General features: G+C 39.3%; 1 protein-coding gene across 4 annotated transcripts; it reads left to right on the forward strand.

The window, feature by feature from the left end:
• The first annotated feature begins 4,552 nt into the window (after window positions 1-4,552).
• Window positions 4,553-18,643, forward strand: LOC118787473 (CD276 antigen-like). Of its 4 annotated transcripts, none has more exons than XM_036543048.1 (5): window positions 4,553-4,746; window positions 8,117-8,164; window positions 13,467-13,820; window positions 14,391-14,675; window positions 15,922-18,643. In XM_036543048.1, exons 2-5 carry the CDS (start codon window positions 8,125-8,127, stop codon window positions 16,071-16,073), a joined length of 831 nt encoding a protein of 276 aa, XP_036398941.1. In that variant the 5' UTR covers window positions 4,553-4,746; window positions 8,117-8,124; the 3' UTR covers window positions 16,074-18,643. The 4 variants fall into 4 exon arrangements, with proteins under 4 accessions (XP_036398941.1, XP_036398940.1, XP_036398942.1 ...); XM_036543047.1 differs by lacking the exon at window positions 4,553-4,746 and adding an exon at window positions 4,757-4,889; XM_036543049.1 differs by lacking the exon at window positions 4,553-4,746 and adding an exon at window positions 7,549-7,871.
• Window positions 18,644-20,652: the final 2,009 nt, after the last annotated feature.

The raw sequence follows: 20,652 nt of genomic DNA on the forward strand, positions 1-20,652 counted from the left end.
TCATTGCTTGATGCAGTGGTGGCTGTCTCTGGTTGCCTTCATTCTGTAATGAACATTCTGTTCTGTTCTATGAACTCAGTGATCTATGTTTTTCCTTTACAAATATGTGCATGTGCAGCACCTTTCTGTATATTCGCTTGTTTATCTTACTAGTTTTTTATCATTTTCTTTTTTATTGTGTATTTGGAAAAGAGTTTAGTCAAATGTGGATTAAAAACTTAATTCAATATGAAGTCAAAAAATATCACTAAAAGACCAATTATTAATATAACAGTTGGAAAGTATGACAAAAGCAGAATAAACTTATTTGCACTGTGCATCAAATACAAGCAAAAAAAACAGAAATGTAACTGTTGTACCATTTAATAGCTTCTCTTTAGATCTCGCTCTGATATATGGTTGAACGCCTTTGAAATAACCTTTTTCCATTTAAGGTTAATTACATTTATACAGAACCTTTTCCTTTTCAGATTTTTTTTTCATAATTCATATTACCCAACATTGATTTTGAAATGAATACAGTTAGCTAGCTTAAGAGGAAAGGGGAAGGGAAATTTAATAGCTTTGTCTAGAGTTTGCCACTGTCAAAAGGTATGATAATAAGGTAGAATCTGTCTCTTAAGGTGCTGCAGGAACATTCCATTTAAATTGCAAGAAATTATTTTGGCAACCTGCAATTTTACAAGTGACAGCAAAAAAAAAAAAATTCCCTTTCCTTTATGCTTTCAGGCAGGTTGGGGGGGGGGGGGTACGGTCATGATCTGCTGTCTAAGTACAGCAGGCGGGAAGCCTAGGGTAGAGTGTACAGGGGCTCCACACGACCACTCCTGTGGTGGACACCCACACCTACACACACATAAAACCTTTTTTTTTACCTGTTGATCAATGAAAATGGTTTCCCTCTTCATACTAAAAAGGGTACTTTTTTACCCACAATGTCCGGTACACATTCCTTTGGAAACATATCAAACAGGACTCACCACTGTGCTGTGTGGCCAGGTGGAAACCACTGGCTTAGCAAGAGAATTAGCTCAATCCACACAGACAAGATAGACATTACAGATGGGTTACCCGTGGCATCTAGTTTAACAGTGACAAAGGGGCTGCTTCAGGTGAGACAAACATGACCATGTGAGATACAGCAGCTGGATGTAAACCCTAGGGAGTACTTCAGGGTTGCTGGAAACCTGATGGTCCTTCCAGCAGTTACATCTTATCATATGAACATTTTTCTCAAAGTCTCAGAGTCTAGCCCATGTTTGAGTGGATATGTAAAACCCTGCATTTGGACTGTTGAGCTGTGGTATCTGTGAGCAAAATGCCCAAGCTAAGCTTGCCAGCAGCCATACCAAACAAATGGATCTAAGTGTGATCAGGCTCTGTTAGTACTTGGAAGGGAGACCCCCTGAGAAAAAGCAGGTTATTGTTGGAAGTGGTGTTGGTAGGCCAGTTGGAGATACTCTTCCCTCTAGGCTTAGGGAATCCAAATCAGCAGAGAACTCTGCTGTTGAAGATGCTTTCCTTTGGCTGAGACGTTAAACTGAAGTCCTACCTTACAGTGGTCATTAAAGATGACTCTCTGCTTCTGGCCATGTAATCATCCTCACTATATTTGTTTGGCTATGTAATTTCTTGCATTCCCTCCACACCTTGACAAGATCCTTACCAGAAAATACAGCTAAGTACTCAGCTGACCCTTCTGGTTAAATGAAGAAGTATGTTCTATAAATACACATCATGTGCTGAAAATCTGCATCTGAAACGTATCTAATTGTGGGAATGGATAGATAATAATGTGAAAATACAAGTGACACTGAAAGTCACCCTGAATAAAGAAAATAATATAATTTAAGCCACCCTAGATGAGGAAAAATGTGCATCATCACATCTCCACTCCTCTGTAAATGAACTGGCACCACAGTCCACTGTGATAAATAAGATTACTAACTTGTGTAAAAAAAACATTAAATAAACTGCTCATTATTCACATGTAATCCAGAGACAGACATGCATGAGAGGTTGCACAAAAGAGCTATGTGCGTGCAAGTGTGGCTGTGTGCATGTGAGTAATGAATCTTCTCTGGCTTAGTTCTGTTCCTTTATTACAGGGCTTATCTCTGCACTGTATAAATCATGACTTCTTCGCTGGGGGACTGTCAGATCTTTTCCAAAGCTGTGTGAGTTTGAAAGATCTCTCCTTTTCATTTTGCGTTCTGGTTTTCTCTCTAACCATAAATGTTAAAATATGAACATTTTTGTTATGGGGTATTATTTTTTTTTTCCTGCAAAACCCATATTCCACAGGGCTTTAAGTCTGAGATGAGGAGCCGAGCCCAGTCTATGACTGTTAGAGCCCATTTACACCTGGCACTCTCTGCCAACTTATCCAAGTAACATCTTCCTTTATCGCAATGAGCCAATGACAGCAGCAAGAAGATGCACCAGATGCTATGGTCCTTCCATGGGACAAGAGTACGTGTCTCACTATCTCAAACAGTCTTGTAGAATATTTTTCTTTTAAAATGAGCTTGACAATCATTTCACTTACTTTTTAAAAAATCTTCGCTCATTTAATTTTAATCTTTATGACTTTTAAATATTTAGAATTGTTTTCTTCTGAAATCGTAGTGTGTACTATCCACTCATTATGTGACCTTGTAAATTAACTCCTCTCGTCATTACCGTCATAACTTCATGCTTCAATTTTTCCAGGTTAAAGTAAAATGGAAATTTAAAAAATAATAATTAAAGACTGAGATTTCCTTCAACATGGACTATGGGTGACCATGGGTACATGAGGTATGTTGTTGCTGTGGTTTTTTTTTTCTTTACTGTGATGCTTTCATTTTTTAAAAAAATATTTACGAAATTATTAACGATATACACATAACAAACATTCAAATTTAGAAGAATATAGATAACACAAAAATGGATAAACATTACAGATAACAGTTAAAGGTTTGTAACAGGTTACAAAGAATCAAACTGTGCCTTGGCTTTTATTTTACATAAAGTGTTAAAGTAATTTTCAATATCAGTTCTTAGTAATATAATTTGTGGTTCCTCTTTGGTTCATTTAACTGTATGGATATCGAATTTTCTGTATATTATAAACAAGTTCATTACAAATAGAATGTTATCTTCATTTTTTTCATTATTACAACTGAGCAAAACATTGTTCCATCTTATTCGTACCCTTGTGCTCATTCTCCTATTAATAAAAAGCTGCAAGTCTAAATAAAATATGTTTGAATACATGCAATGGTAAAATAGATGTTTTTTTTTTCATCTGTTCCACAAGACACACAGTTTTTGTCAATGTCTAATTTATATTTGGAGAGTATATGTTTGAGTGGATATACCAAATGAATACATCACATTATATAGTCATTTTGCATTACATGGGACCTCTTTTATTTTGTGAGACAACACTTACCAGGCTAGGTTCCATAGTGTTTTCTAGTTTATATCAATCTATCTGACATAGTCTGAACATTGCTTATAAGTAATGCATAAACCATCTAATAAAATTTCAGATGGAAACTCCCCATCTACTGTGAAGAACATATCTCCCAGCAAAAGACGTATATGGCCTGTGGGAATCGCATCAAACACAAAAGTAAATTCCTTTACAGTAACTGGAATTTCACATTTTCTGAGAAAATCAGTGTAATTACACAACCAGCCATTCTCTTTAAATAACTGTGGCATTTTCATACCATCTCTTTAAAAAGTTTTATTCTCCTTATGTTTCAGTATTAGATATTTATGATGAGAGGGTGGGGGGGGGGGGGTATATACAGTTATCCAATATATACGAATAATCTGTTTATGGTTAGTCATTTTAACTGGAGTCACTTACATTAAATCTTAAATTTTTAGTATTTGTCACAATTTAGTTTTAAATATAATGTTAAATGCATTAACGGCAAATTTAAGACTCATTATCTTGTGAATTACATAATACATCCTTTTTAAAATAATGACGCTTATTTCTCTAAACAAAATCAGTTGTCCATTTCATCGCCTATTGATCGGGGAACACCTACGCAAGTGAAGCATTCACTAATGTAGATAATCCTTCCGTTGTTGACAATAATACTTGATCACTTAAGGACAAGTCGTTCAATACAACCAAGTCTCTTTTTTAATCTTCTTTTCAAAATGTAGATGATCTCTCTCTGTTTGATCATCACAAGCCTTAATGCCAGGGTATGTACAGTAATTGCCTTCTTGTAGGAACTCCAACATAATCAAACAAATCACATTATTTACGTTAAGTGAGCACCGCAGCACATTTATGGAAGCGGGCTGCGTCTGAGTGGTGTGTCATGGTCCGACGGTACGGTACCTCGCTGGTTTGATCTTACAGGACGCATGCCGCGAAAACGGTGGTAGACAGACACGCACACGCAGCGCATCTTGGTGCGACCGATATCCGTCATACTACCCTGGTTTATACAGCCTACAGTAGTTGCATAGCTTTCTCGCCAGAGGGCAACCTTTGCCGATTAATCTCTACACTGGTCACTAGTGGACTTGGATTTGAGTGGATTGGAACCTTCGGAAAGCCTTCAAGAAAAGTGGTTTGTTTGTTCGCCCCTAAAGTTACAGCTACCCAGTGGAGGGAAGAGAGAGAACTAAAAGCAAAAGTAGTCACCTGACCCGCAGGTGGAAGTATTTACTTCTGAGAAGGAACACGTTCGTGTGCGCAGTCCAGTTTTCTACGAAGAAGCAAACAAACCGGTAATAAGTGCGTCAGCCTGAGAAAGTCCATTTAAATCAACTGATTATTAATTTTGGACAAGCGATGCGTCCTACTTTAATAGCTGGGACGAGTTATATGACGAAGAGCCGTGAAAGCAATGGAAATTCTTTGGCATCCAAACGTAAGTTAATGGTCTGTGGAATACATACTCACGGGAGTTAGCGGAAAAAACACCACACGTCATTCTACTGACCTCTAGAGGGAACCAAAAATAATGCAACCCACACAGGTTTCAGTCTGTTGTTACAGTTTATGCTTTTTCCAAAGTAATATAGTGATTGGTTACATAGAAAAATGCGTGAAGCTACAGTTTATCTTGTGCGTCTTTGTGGCAAATGAATAGCCGTCGTGTTGTGAACTTATTAATTTTATTCAAAATATTGATTAAAGTGACACCCAGCTGATTCGATGTCAGCTAGTTAGTTAAGTTACTCGGACTCTTCCCAGTAAATTATTTATTTTATGTAGGCCTAAGATACATGGACTGCACAAGACACTTAATGTAATCGTTATAAGGTTGGCAGTATTGGATTATCTCGTACATACATTTAGTTGTAATTTTAGAAATAGTACAATCAGAAAATGTGCTTGGTTCACCCACGTTCTCGTAAATTATTGTCAGATAGTGCAGACCAGAAACATGCGTTTCCTGATAAATAAAGACGAAACGTGAGCAAACATTGCACTCTAGTGGTAAAGTCTATTCTAATGTAATTCTAGTGTCTTACATTGAGATTCCGTTTATTTTGTTTACTGTACCACTGCAGGAGGTAGGTTCTACGAGGTGCCTTGTGGTGCATAATTCAAACGTAACTTTGCACACACATATGAAAGCCCCGTGCATTCATATGAAATGCTCGCGCACACACACACATACTCTTGCATGTACACCGACGTTATTGACTTCCACACATACACATGAAACATATATATATATATAAATTGTGTAAAAGGTGTAAATTCAGAATGCTTTCAAAATAATGAAATGAATAGTTTTTAATGTAAGTGCACGAAACAGAAAAATCAATAGTTAAATCAATATTTGGTATGACCACCCTTGGCTTTCAAAACATCACCGATTCGCTTAGTGCACAGTTTTGTAAAATACTCGGCGGGTAGGTTTTTCCAAGCATCTTGGAGAACTTGCCACAGTTCTTCTATGGATTTTGGCTGTTTCAGTTCTTTCTGTCTCTTCATGTAATCCCAGACTGACTTGATGATGTTGAGATCAGGGCTTTGTGGGGGCCACACCATTTGTTGCAGAACTCCTTGTTCCTTTTTTTGGTGAGGATTTTTTGAAGTTTTTTTATGACTCTGGCTGTATGTTTGGGGTCATTATCATGCTGCAGAATGAATTTAGGACCATCAGACGCCTCACTGATGGTATTGCATGATGGATAAGAATCTGCTTGTATTTCTCAGCATTGAGGAGGCCACTAATTCTGACCAAATCCCCAAATCCATTTGCAGCAAAAAATGTTTGACGTAAATTTATGTTTCACGTGTGTGCGCGATCATTTCATTTGAGCGCGTGCGAGACATTCATATATTTGTGTGAGAGACATGTTTTGCGTGTGAAACCCCTTCTGAATAAACTGAAAAAATTGCTGTGAGGTCCAAAGGTCCAACGAAACTTCCCTGTGAGGAATTTTTATCTAGCTAGCAAGCCTTCATATTGACTTAATATGTTAATATTAACTTAACATTAACAAGCTAAACAGTAATGCTGATAATGTACTCATCTGTACCACCACCTATGATAAACAAATCAAAAAGAAGAAAAGAAGACACATTTTTATTGAAACTTACATGAAAACAGCACATTTTGCAGTTTAATTAACCATTTCCAACATGTGAAAAGTCATGTTGAAAATGTCTGTGTGACCACAACATAGGTATATGTCCCAACTTTGCTATCTGTTAGACAGGTAAAATTATTTTGACCAGGACAATATACATTTTTCTGGTAGGTAACATAGGTGTGTTCAGGTGGAAGTTGATAAATGAGTGGCCTGGCAAGCATTAACCCTTTAAATACAATAATAACACATATTTTGCTGTATTTCCCAATTCCCCTGCCTATTTAAACAGGGAAAATCAATTCAGGCCAGACTAAACACAACTTCCCTACAATATAACAAAGGTGTCTTCAATGTGAGTTAATAAATGAGTGGCCCAAGATGAATTAACCCTTTAAACACAATGAAAATGCCTGTGTGACATCATTTCAGGCCAGGCAAAGCACAACCTCTGCCAAAAAATATATAGTGGGAGTTGCTACATGAGTGGTCTGAGATGAATGAATACATTAAACAGGATGGAAAATGTCTTTGAGACTAGAAAATAAACATATATTCCAACTTTGCTGCCCATTTACCCAACTTTGGTCGGGTAAAATGCAACTCCCCAAGTACAACTTGAAAATACAGCTAGGTGTAGGCTATTAAATTGGGAGCTGGCCCGACCACCTCGTTAGGGCACTGTTGTACCCTGGGACAAGGCAGTTAAACCAGAATCTCCTCAGGAAATACCCAACCATATAAATGTATAACATGTTTTAAAAAACTAAGTTGCTCTGGATAAGAGTGTCTGCTCTATGCTAATAATGTAGCCTAATATGTGAACGCATTCACGACAGCATGCTGTTAACATCAACACAACGTCGCATATCAGCAATTCCTTTTCATATCGGTTTAGTATTAAATTTAAATTTGAAAATAATTAAAATGAAATTTAAAATTGATGTCCTAGGAAATTTTGGAAGTTTCAATTAAAAAAAAAACCTACAGTTAATATTGGGTTATCACAGAAAAACAAAGCACCCGAATGAGAAGCAGCGGTTTAGAAGCTCTACCGAACGGCCGAATAAGAAGCTGCGAATAAGTTGGCAACTTCATAAAACGACGCGAATAAGACGTCAGCGACAGTCTCGTTACATCCTCTCTGACTCATTCGAAGATTATTCGTTTATTTGATTTTCTCGGGAATTTTGCTTCCGTAGAGTTATATTTATCACCTGGCTAACTTATAAAGAGAGTCTCTCACTGACGCAACTTTCAAAACGCAGTCATTCCTTTAGTCACGGGAGAAAGCGCATTTTTGGGTGGGAACTATTCTGTGTGACCGATAACCAGACGCTTTCTATTTAATAAATCATTTTATGAAATAAAAGATAAGAGAGTGGGGCGAATTGGGATCAAATTTCCCTTACTTTATAGACTGGCTACTGCGGGATGCCTACATTCATTCATTTTGCTCAACCCATGTCAAACGATCGATTTTATACGATGATGTACCTGCCAAAGACTGCCTTAGCTCGTTGTAATACGTCTTTCTTTCTGATTCCAGAGTTCAGCATGTTTTTTCTTGTATCTGTGTGGTTCTTCGCCGTGACAGGTAAGGAAACTTCTTGTGTTTTAAAACTTGAAATATTTCTGAAGTTTTCTTAAAATTAAGTTAAAGTAGTGCTTTTGTGATGTGGCAATTCAAAGGTCGTTTTTCGTCATGAACCTGTGACAAAACCCCTGATGTTCTCATATGATGGATAGTTAGCTTTACATATCTGCGGCAAAAGTGAGCTTCTTCCATCCAGGTGGATCAGCGCACTCATCTTCATATCCAAAAAATGATAATAGGCTACTGTGATGTCAAGATAAAGCTTGACAAATGCAGATCAGTTAGCGCGCAGGGGGAGGGGGGAGTTATTATATGACATATGTTGACGTATTATATGACATACTGTATATCCTCACGGCTCCAATCGAATTCATTTTACGATGCATAGAAAATCATAATCTACTTGATCTACTAGATCAAGCAATGAGTCGCAAACTCGCAAGTTCGAACTTTGCTGCGCCCCTACAGTAGACGGTGGAATATCACACAAAAAGGTGCAAAGTGTGTACATGAACATCGGAAAACTTTGTAGTGTCCTAATTAAGAAATAGGAAGAAATGGAGACACCAAAACTAGAAAACACATGAGAAATGAAAATTCAAATTGAAGAAGGGTTTTTAGGCATCGATTAGTCTGATTTTTCTTGAATGCGTTATGCAGACTTACGTAAATCAAGGCCAGCATAATGCAGTGAGTTTTCTTTTTTCAGTATCTTTATACTCTACAGAAATGTAAGAGTCAGAAGAAACACAAAGATAAAGCTTATTATATAAATCTGGAGATGCTCACAGCTTTGCCGAAACGCTTACTTCCATGAATCTGGTTCATACAACACCAATCTAACGCTATTTTCGCCGCTTTGGCACCCATTGTGTTTCTACTTTTTGGGGGGCCAAGCAGCGAAGCTGCGTAGGCACCCATTTTGTTTGTATTTTCTTATTCTTCTTCTTCTTCTGGACGGAGTGTCTATGGCATCCCCTAGAACCGCACGTAACTTTTGAACCGTATGCCACATTTTCAAAAATGAGGTACCCTATCGTTGGATTCCTTGGATCAAGCCGAGTTCAACGCACCCCATGACGTCAATTCGCCATATTGGATTTTATGAAAAAGTTCAAAATTTTTTTCACAGGTCACAAATTTTGTCCGATTTTCACCAACTTTGCTACAGGTGATCTTCAGACCAAGCCTCACAAAACATGGATTTTTGATTTTCAAAACCGTTTGTTGATTTCAATTGGCTGTAATGGACAAACGGTTTTGTCAGGAAGTGAGATCATATCTCAACAACTGTTTGATGTGTTGACATCAGTCTTGATACATGAACTTTGGACCCCCTCTTGAGGCTGTGGAAAAAGTCAAAGGCAAACAACCCAAACAAGACGTGAGCTCATATCTGAGTTACACCCAATTTTTGGTCAATTAACAAAAAACTTTTAACATGATCAGATCAAGTGTCATGGCGACTCTGCCTTGCTGGACTGCTTGGCCCCCTCATTGCTGCTTGCAGCTATTTAATTTATGTGTTTTGAACAAATTTCATTTGTTGAGACCATACCTTACTTTTAGCAAATGTTAAGACCCATAGCTTGCATAGTGTTATGGAGACTGGTGGCTCCCCAGCTGGCAATGATAATTACATTTTCTTCTGAAATTGGCGGTACAGAGTCTTAAAGATTCATTGTGCTAATGCCCAATGAAATTCTGGCTTTAGTAAAATCAGAGGATGGACAACACTCATTTGATGTATTTTTTTCTTGATTTATTACATTTTTTTTCAGTGGCAGACTGCACACATATGTCATTGCGTGTCTTTTTACTCATCTGCATTTGTGTTTGTTTTGTGTGTGTGTTCATGTATGGAATACAAGCTGGAACAGATTCTCTAACCTCAGAGAGCAGTGTTAGAACGTACAGAGTAATCCGTATTGTCACTGTTATTGTCTGTTCTTGTTTCGTTTCCTCTAAGACAAAGTAATAGCTCAGAGGAAACAAAACAAGCTTTATTTTCTGATTCTTTGGGCTTCTGTGGCAGGGTAGCAGGCGTGGCCACTGTGCCAGACATTAATTAGACAAGAACAAACCTTTCAGATATCAGTTTAGCCAATGCCCATGTTTTTCTCAGCTCTAAAGTTAAGGAAACATAAGAACATAAGACTTTAATGAGGGACACAGGCCTTTCAGCCTGGCAAGAACTTTAATTTTTGTATCTAAGACTGTGTTAAGCCTGGTTATTAACCCTCTGAGGATCTCTGCTTCCACTGCAAATCTTGACAATCTATTCAATGCATCAAATTGTCAGAACTTAGGCAGGGATTCAAGCGCAGACAGAGGAAATGGATGCAAACAGATTTATTGATCCAATTGGGAAATCCAGAAGTCGAAGTCAGGGCAGGCAGAGTCAAAAACCAAGCAGACACGGTGACCAAAACCACAGGGCAAGAACGAGGAACAAAGTCAGGAAAAACAGGCAAAGAAACAGGACCGGCAGGCAACACGAAGAAACAAACAGCGAGTAGCGACTCGACGAACTGGCAATGAGACACAACACGAGCAGGACTAAATAGGGCAAGGCTGATGAGGAGACGGGGTGCAGGTGTGCAAACAGTCAGGTAAATCTGGTGGGCGGTGACAGGGCGGAGAGCAGGGCAGGGCTGAAACGCAGGGAAAAACAAAAGCACATGGACCAGGAAAAGAAAACAACCGGCTAAGACGCCGCAGTCCTTAAAATGCATGTAAAAGCTTCCTAGTATTAGAATGAAATGTTCCATACTCCCTCTTGTTCTGTTGATATAATTTATCATAAAATAGCTTCTGTAGTGCACATTTGTCCTTTTAAAAGTATAAAAACATCAAAATTTCATCTTCTTTGCTTTTCTTTTCATTTTGTCTGTACTAAAAACAACAGGTGTCTTGGATCTCTCTTCATAACATACATGTTTGATACCTGTTGGAACCAGTCTTGTTGCCCTTCTCTGTACTTTCATGTGGTGTGGTGCCCAGAACGAGATACAGTACTCACTACTCAAAGCAGTGTTTCCCAGTCCTGGTCTTTGGGGGCCCTGTGTATGCTGGTTTTCATTCCAGCAGCACTCTCAAATAATTAGCTTTGTTTGATAGTTTAGCTGAACACTGTTTTTTTATTTTGATACAGGGCAACTTGTTTAACAGGCTTGGCACTTGAACAAATTTGGTGCAGCTGCCCTAATGAGGGTATAATTAGTTGTTCAATTTCTTGTTCTAGGCCTGACTGAGCAGCTGATTACTCTTAATCAGTTAAGGTGAATACTTGTTTGTATTGCTAATTTGTTTAAAGGACTCAAACAAAAATAATCTACAGAAGTATTCCCCTATATTTATGTAATAGACAACATATTTCCACCAACCCATATCTGTAACAGAGAACTGCCAGCAGGTATTTAAATGAAGTTAAACAGCGATTCATACTCATTTTACAGGGTAATCTAACCTAATCAATTTAGAATTCAGCTGCAATTGAAGGCAGCGTATACAGAGGTCCTCCAGGACCCGGACTGGGAAACACTGCTGTAAGGGACAGATTTACTAAAGGCTTGCAGGTGTTGTAAACATGCAAAATTGTCACTATGAGCAAAAAATCACAGATGTGTATCTGTAGCACTTGTGCATATTAAATGTGTAAGATGTATGAACCATGGCTTTTTGCTGGTCAGTGAGATATATATGTAATTTTAGGTGATGCTTTGAGAAAGTGCAAAATGGTGGAAGGAGAAAATGTTAATAGATGATTGTACAGCAACTATTGCGTTCCCTTGTATCAGTATTTCACAGCCTGTCTGAGGGTCACTTTGCCATCGTCAGAACACCAGACAGAGGGTTCCATGGCTGGTTCAGTCATAGGGAGGGCTTCAAGCCTTTGCCTCCGTTAAGTTATAAAAGTGTTTTGAAACATTCTGTTGTTAGCAGTTGATTAAAAACTTAATCTTAAGCTTTTAAATTTAAGCCATGTAAACCATATCATTTGCTGACCAGGCATGGCCTGTGTGCTCCTTAGACCCACACAGTCCAGACACCAACCAAGGCCGTCTGAGCAGATAATCTGCTCCACTCAGGAAAGATACAACGTCCTTAACATTTCAGCAGAGTACATAGAGTGCTTTGTGAAGAATAATATTTTTGTGTATACATGCAGGTAGAGACAAAGAGTACAAAGTGATCAGGCAGAAGACACTCAGCTCTCACAGTACTCTGGCCCTACGCCTTTCAGTGTCACACCTCCATGATAACTTTAATGTCAAAATGCCTTGAGTAATCTACATGATGGCAGTACAATAGCGTAGTTTGTTAAATTGTTGGGGAATTAGAGAATTGTTTTGTGAACTTCCTAACTATTAGTTGGGCCTAAATGTAAAATTCCAGTTGTCTGTACATACTCAGGGTTTTGATGGTGTAGAATCCATAAAACTGGTGTTTGTGGCATGGAGGAGTCCAAGACATGCATACTAGGTTCAAAGTTTGTATCTGTACATAGGCTTTTGTCTGTGTTATTTATTGTGACGTTTATTGCCATGTTTTGGAGTATTTGTTTGTTTTGTAGCATGTCTGCTTTGCTATTCTGTATAACTATCAATTACATAAATACAGCCCTGGGTTTTGAGTGCAGTGTGGGATGACTGATCCTCACTCAAACCCAATTTTTGTTCATATCTGACTGTAAGCAAACAGCCAAATGTTAGTGGTCTGTGTATTTTAGAACATTGCTGGAGTAGTTTGTCACCACATTCTGTGAAATGTTACCACTGGTATTCAGCAAATGGGGTGGTAAGGACAGGGAGGCCACATTGGCATGTTTGTTTTTTTTTTTAAAGTTGCCTCATATACCTGTCAACATTTCTCACACAATCATTCTCTTGTTCCAGAAACATTTAATAAACTAGTTCAGATTCATGTTCAGAGTTTCAGGTAATGCACTAAACTATTATTATTATGTCTAAACTGTTATAATGACCAAAGCTTGGTATACACATGGTGCATAGCTGCCAAGTCTGAACTATACTATAAGTTTATTCTGGCATAATATTACAATCCCTGGATTTTGAATTTATTACATCATAAGACTGCAGTCCAGGATAAATCTGTGAAATCATGAGATCTCACTGTGTCCCAAGCCTTTGGTATTTTTAAAGAAATGAAGCAGCCAATCACATTTCCTTGGCTCTGACTTCACACACCTTAAGATAAAATTCCTCGCACCAGATGTATGAATTCTTTTTTTTTTTTTATATATATATATTGTGGGCGCCTACTTTTCTTTTCTCTCCAGATGCCTTTGAGGTGATTGCCCCCAAAAGTGAGGTGATAGCAGCTCGTGGGCTACCGGTTGTTTTAGGGTGCAGGTACACCCCAAACGCTGACGGGAACCTGGATGGCTTGGTCGTGACTTGGCAGCGGGTGGATAACTCCCAGGTGGTGCACAGCTTCTACTACAACCAGGATCAGCTCGATCGGCAGAGCCCCGGGTACAGGAATCGCACCGCTCTGTACCACTCGGGGCTCGGGTCGGGGAATGCCTCTCTAAGGCTGGAGAGGGTCCGACCACAGGACTCTGGCGGTTATCAGTGCTCCGTCAGCAACCTGAAGGGAACGGGCAGAGCCACTGTCAATCTGACATATGCTGGTAAGGGGACGGTATGCTTGAGGGGGCACTAGTGTGCTTTGAGTTCTGGGAAATGGGAGCACCCCGCTCTGGCTACAGAGTAAATAATATCTGGGTGTATGACAGGAGTCAGGGATGGAGGCGCTGGGTACATCCAGCCTCTGATGGCTCCTGCCAGCCAAATGATATATTTCAGTGTTGTTTCACATTACTGTGTTGTGCAATTCCTCAAAATATGGAGAGAAGTGAGTATTTAGTCAAACACTAGAGCTGTCAAGAGGCTTATCTATGCCATTGCCCATGTAGACAGACAGTGCTTCACACTCTTTTTGTTAATGCAAAATTTGCTATATTTTTGTTTGTGTTTTTCTACATTATCATGTAAATAGTTTGTATGTGTACAATACTGTTCTCGTTTATTTTACTTCTGTCCATGAAAGAATTAGCCATTTAACTCACAGAAATCCCATTGCACAGAGGCATTGGAACTCTGCCCTTGCGCCACACAGACAACATTATTAAATCTTTATTAAACCTTGCTAGACAGAACACTAAAATCCTTAGAATTAACCTCAGTGTTTCTTTTTCCAGCTTTCTACACAGAGCCTGCGCTCAGCATAACCCTCCAGTCCACCGGCATCTGCGTCCAGTATGAGAGTGAGGGATACCCTGAGCCAGAGGTTCAGTGGGTGGATTCCATGGGTCAGAACCTGACCCATCACCTGGAGGTCATTCCTCAGCCCAGGGAGGAAGGGCTCCTCTTCCTCCGAACCCATGTCCTTCTGGAGGATTCTTGCCCAGCGGTTAACTTCACCTTCAGCCTTAAAAACAGGGTCCTGGACCAGGAGCTGGCATGGCCCATGAGCTTCAGCTGCGGTAAAGCTGCTACATCTATTCACTATGTACCTCTATGTACACTTCATCAGTCAGGCCCACAGACATGACTATACTAGGGTAAACTAGAAACTGGACTGGACATCAATAGTATGGTACTGGACTGGTTTGGGATCTTCATTCAGTTAGCCTGAAGATTACCATACTCCAGAGAGGATGTCAAGAGTGAATCTACCCACTGGTCAAGGCTTTCAGACCTTCAATAGCTATATCAGTGGTGCTCAAAGAGTAACATTTAAGAGACTTTTATCATTTTTAGCTGATATTTTGATTCAGTCCTGTTTGATATGGCTGCCTGGCTCACGTCCATTCAGCCATTTCTTTAAATAAGCCAGACCACCGGAGTAAATCCATTTCTGTCACAAAGCCTGAGCTATCCGTAGGCTTTGACCCAAATGCACTCTGGATGACCATCATTTAGCACACAGCTTGACGCAGGAGTCTTGGACTGCTGAAAAAGACCTTTTTCGAATTTCTTTGGAAGTTTATCACAGGATAAAGTTGAAATTCTAAGTTGAAATAGAAGGCAATTGTAAGATCCAACCACCCATGTTTCTTTGGCACAAAATTCCTTCCTTTTTCTGTTTAACTGTGTGGAAGTTCTGCTTGATTTGTCCATCCGGACTAGTTTGGCAAGTTACAACAACAACTTCTTTGTGATTTTAGTTAGGTCACTCTTGGGTGAAATGAGGACAGATCTTCCCAGTTTGTTGTGGATTTTACAGTTACAGTGATTTACAGTGGCATTCTGGCAAGATTGACAGTTGGAGTGTGCTTTGGTACACTTTAGACAGTTTGTTGATTATGTGGGTAGCTGTGTACACATTCAGTTAAGGATTACATTACATTACATTGCATTGTTGCCATTTAGCACACCCTTGTTCACACATACGCGGTAATGACTAATGCAGAGCTGACAGTGTTTACTCCTTCTTTAGTGAGAGCAATACAAGTCTGAGTGTTCACTCCTTAAATGTTGGCATAATAATGTGGCCTCACAGATCCGGCCATCTGCATTAAAATAAATAAATAAATAAATAAATTTATATAAAACTTCTTCTGAAACTCGAGAAGTCAGGTCATGGCTCAACGTAATGAAACCGATTTTTGAATATGTGCCCCATTAAAAAGTGACTGTCATCATCAAAACAAGTTTTTGAGAAGTTTTTGAAAAGTCACTTGCATTTTCAGATGAGCCTAACACCCGCTGTGTCTGTTTCTGTTTCAGCTGGCCGAGGATCCTCTACGAGAGAGACTATTTTTCTGGTCTTGTTTATTATTTTTCTGCTTTTGTTTATTTGCTTGGCAACGTTTCTTGTTTTGCACAGGAGAGGTCAAAACTTTACCATGTGTTTTAAGGAAATGAATGGAACACATTGATGGGGATGTCCTCTGACTCTAAATAGATTTACAGACAGCGATGACGTCCCTTTGAAAGAAGCTGGAGCAACAAATCTGTTTCAGCATCTGCCTCATGCTTTTCAGTCAGTGCAGCTTTATCAGTCTAGCATATAAACCCTTTCAGCGTGGAAACCAACACTACAGAAGCTGCTAGCACACTCTCGTCCCCTTCACCCTTGTCACCGTGGAGGTTCTCTGCACAGAAACCGTCACCTCTGTTTGACATCTGTGGAACCTTTGCATCATGTAACCCCACCTGTGGCCTCATTAAAGCTCATGGCTCTTTCGTCAGGTCCTGATCTTCATCAAGCCACTGTACATCCACACGTACAAGCTCCTTAAGCTGCAACGTGCTTGGCTGCTCTGCCAGTGAGAGCACTTAAACCCTGATACAGAGCCATGCTGATTTGGACAGAAAACACTCTGGACCTTGCCTTTCACGACACAATGCCATTCCTAGCTACCTCCACAACACCAGTAGCCTAGAGGCAAGTAGCATGTATGTAGCATGCAGGTATTAGGTGGTTTCCCTTCCCTTCAGTCCTCCAATCCTATTTATATTGGTTAACCTTAGCATGCAGAACTGTGTCCAAGAGACCCAGCATGGTTTTTGTTTTCCAGTAACTACGTCATACAACATGGCTTGCTCAGTATTGTTATGACATTTTAATTTTATAATCATCTATAATTCCTTAAATTCTTATCACTACCATAATACTACTGACTTCAGGGATTGAAATCATCGATTACGTGCAAGTGTTTTACATTTTAAACAAAAACAGAACAGTACATTGAGAAGAGACAGGAACCAAGTGGTTCAGCCAGTTAAGGCGCTTGTTTCATGCAGTCTGAGGCATACAGCTCAGACCTCTCTTTCAGTGTGAGCTTTGTTATTCTCCGACAATAACTGGGAGTCCGTAGGGGTGGAATACAATTGGCTTCATTCCACCTTGCCTTCATCTGGCCTCAGTGCTTCTATAGGAGTATATATAGAGGGTATGCAAAGAGCCCAATCTATTGTGTTCCCACCCAAACTTGAGTGAAAGGGAGGACAGTATCAAATACAATACTAAAAATAAAAAACACTGAAAGGATATTTTACATATATTATTATGTTACATCTACACTATTTATTGTAATATTTAACTATACTACTTAATTGTATTTTCTGTTTTCCATGAGAGTGTTAAGTCATACTCTGACCCAATACTGACTTGCTGAAGTCTGAATCTGAGTTTCAGTGTACAACAGACGCACATGATTTTAATTGTTAATTGTAATGGTAATTCTATAGATTGATACAGCTACGGCCTTCCTCTTGGACAATACAGAGGTGTGCTGATATCACAAACATAGAATGTGGTCAAATAGAGCGTGAAGCAAAACACCAGACAGCAGAAAAGCATAAAAATAGGTAGAAGCTGATTTGGTGAAAATTAAAAATGCCAGATTTATTTCTGCTACACGTGCAGCAAACTCACTACTTTTGGAAATGATATGTCGTAACCATGCTGGTGCTATAATAAAGGTTCGGAGAAGTCAGGCACTGTTGAGGCACGTATCCCGTCAGATGTTTACTGTCAGCTTGTGCCATAAGCGGTCCTTTTTATCGTGTGAAAGGAATGAGGAATGTGTGAAATTGCATTAGCCAATCAGGACATGATGTTTAAAAGTGCATTTTTCCGTAGTGCTTGTTGAGCAATAGAATTCTGTAAATGATTGGAAACTGTAACAGATACAAGGTCAGGGGAAGAGAGTGGCATATGAATGTATAGAAAGAATGACCAATTTTTGAGTATGTTTTGTTAAAAAAGTAATAAAATCATTGTTAAAATGGTTATTTTGTTATACTTGTAAAATGAGTCCACATTAATACGTGTACTGTTTTTGAAATAATGGCAACAGAAACCACTGTTAAACGTGAGTTTCTTTTACATGACAGTCCAAATTCATGTGATTAAGTACAAGTTTTGTACCCTAGGTACTGGTTATCCATTACCGTAAGTTTGTAATGCTTCAACAAAACCCAGAATCCACTGTGACGTGCAAGCCAATAATGCTGTTCTGCAACTGACCACACACAATGTTCTTTCAGTGAGACACCTGTCACATTAAACCTCACATTAAAGAACTGCAGTTTGATTGCAATTGCACTTTGAGAAGAACGTGTGAAGATTATTTAATTTCAGCTGTGTCTGTCGAACATATTAAGCTTGTCATTCATTACGGTAAAAATGTTAAATGATCAAATGCTGCTGTGCAGTATCTATCTAAACTTTGCCTAAATTTCTTTATTTTTCACTCTTCTGTAACAAGTTGAGGTCCAGTGAGATCAACCATTTCCTGTAATTCAAAGGTGTATGCTGTCATTATGCCAAACCCCATGCTCCATTTATCTAGAAAAAGAGGAAGATGAGAGATGCAGCTGAAGACAGGTGACAGCAATGCATTTTCAGCATTTCATTATTCGTGTGTATACACTTGTTTTTATGGTTTGCAGTGTATGTGTGTGGAGTTTGTACTGTTTGTACTTTCTCGCTGCAGAACAAACAGCCTCCTTGAGAACATTAAAGTTTTCTAATCTAATTTTGTTCTTGTCTGTCGGTGTTTCAGTTTTTTACTGTAAGAAATTTGCATTTTTGTCAGATGTTCTAGTGAACTGACCACTGACATATCTTATTAGTTACAGAGGAGCGGCATCAAAGACATTCCAATCCCCCCTCATGGCTGTCTGTTGTCTTAGCTTACAAATATAGGTGCCTATGTTTTTGTTCGCTTTGCGATATTAAAGACATTCCAATATCTAAAGACATTCCAATATCACGCTTGCCAACACTCACCAGATCTTCTCCCTTTAATCAGTATCCTGTTTGTGTTCTTCCAGATGTTCCCAGGCACATGTTTTCTCTTCTTTAAAGGCATGAGAACAGCCTGCTCTGACAGTCCACAGCTGGCTGTTTTCTCTGCATTTCAAGTCTGCTCTGTCTTGTGCTTGCAGCTTGTACTCCATACTCCATATACTCCCCAGTTACCCAGTATCCATTAGCCTCAACTCTCTTTCATACAATGCACAAATGGCATTTCACAACAGAACATTTGGACTGCCTCTTTCAGCTGCATTTGTTATTCAGGAGACGCAGCAACATTTTATGAGAACAAAACATTTGTGTCAGCCTTATGCATGAAAAATCCTTACATGACCAATGAAGACTATTTAAGGGATTGATTACTGGCATTCATATAGAATTGAGACAATGCTAGAAATCTCTGTTTTTACTGTTTTGTAATGTCTGTTTGGGGAATGATTTCATTTAGTTTCAACTTTGAAATTTCAGTTAAACAACAATTTCTCATAAAAAGTGTTAAGATCATTAATTAAGAGTTGGTGTTCATCAGCAGATCTCTCTTACATTGCCATTATTTCTGACCAAATGCCCTCTGCCATATTGTCAGGGTGCACTCTGTTGTAGACTTTCTACAATGTCTTAGCTGTTGTAGATGCATGACTACAGCGTGTCAAAATGCCAGCGCACCCTGAATATTCACAATCGCTCCGTAATTTTTATCACCCTCCTACAAACCTAGCACAATCAGCATCACTGTTTATTGCCACTAAAATTGCAACCCATTATGTTATGTGAATCTCAGGGCAAATTTTTTTAAATGCTTGCCAATTAGTTGATTTGCAAGTGTTCTGGATGACATTTTGTCTTCCATGAATGCTTTTCATTCATCTGTAACATTTTTATGAACAAATATATATGGTTGTGGAGCCCCTTGATGAACACTCCATCATTTAAACGGGTCCTGCTTTTACACTGGTGACTATAAATAAGCCCAGTGATAGCCAGATTGGTAAAAATGCAAGAAATCTTTTCCCATATATTTGAAGTTTATCTCTTGCAAGTGTCCTGCTACAATTTAGGTGTGAGGAGCACTACAGCAAATACAAACTGATTGATCAAATTGATATATACACCGATGAGCCAAAACATTATGACCACTCACAGGTGAACCGAATAACGTTGATCATCTCCAAACAAGGGCACATGTCAAGGTCTGCGTAGATTAGATGGTAAGCGAACAATCAGTTCTCGTAGTCAATGTGTTGGATGCAGGAGAAACGGGCAGGAGTAAAGACCTGAGCGACTTTGACAAGGGCCAATTTTATGGCTAGACAACTGGGTCAGAGCATCTCTGAAACGGCAACACTTGTGGGGTGCTCCCGGTCAGCAGTGGTGAGTACCTACTGACAGTGGTCAGAGGAGGGACAAACCACAAACTGGTGACAGGGTGTTCGGTACCCAATGCTCATCGATGCGCAAGGGCAACGAAGGCTATCCCGATCTGATCCGACAGAAAGTCTACTGTAGCACAAGTCACAGAAAATTTTCATGATGGTTATGGGAGGAATGTGTCACAACACACAGTGCATTGCACCCTGCTGCGTATGGGGCTGTGTAGCCACAGACCAGTCAGAATGCCCATAATGACCCCTGTCCACCGTCGAAAGCACCTACAATGGGCATGCGAGTGTCAGAACTGGACCATGGAGCAG

Source organism: Megalops cyprinoides, chromosome 12 (assembly GCF_013368585.1).
Source record: "Megalops cyprinoides isolate fMegCyp1 chromosome 12, fMegCyp1.pri, whole genome shotgun sequence".
NCBI lineage: Eukaryota > Metazoa > Chordata > Actinopteri > Elopiformes > Megalopidae > Megalops > Megalops cyprinoides.

Excerpts from the sequence above, each read along its gene's own strand:
- LOC118787473 (XM_036543046.1), top strand. The coding sequence starts at position 8,002 with ATGCCTACATTCATTCATTTTGCTCAACCCATGTCAAACGATCGATTT. Across the intron at positions 13,821-14,390 it reads TGTCAATCTGACATATGCTG|CTTTCTACACAGAGCCTGCG; the intron begins GTAAGGGGACGG and ends TTCTTTTTCCAG. Across the intron at positions 14,676-15,921 it reads GCCCATGAGCTTCAGCTGCG|CTGGCCGAGGATCCTCTACG; the intron begins GTAAAGCTGCTA and ends TTTCTGTTTCAG.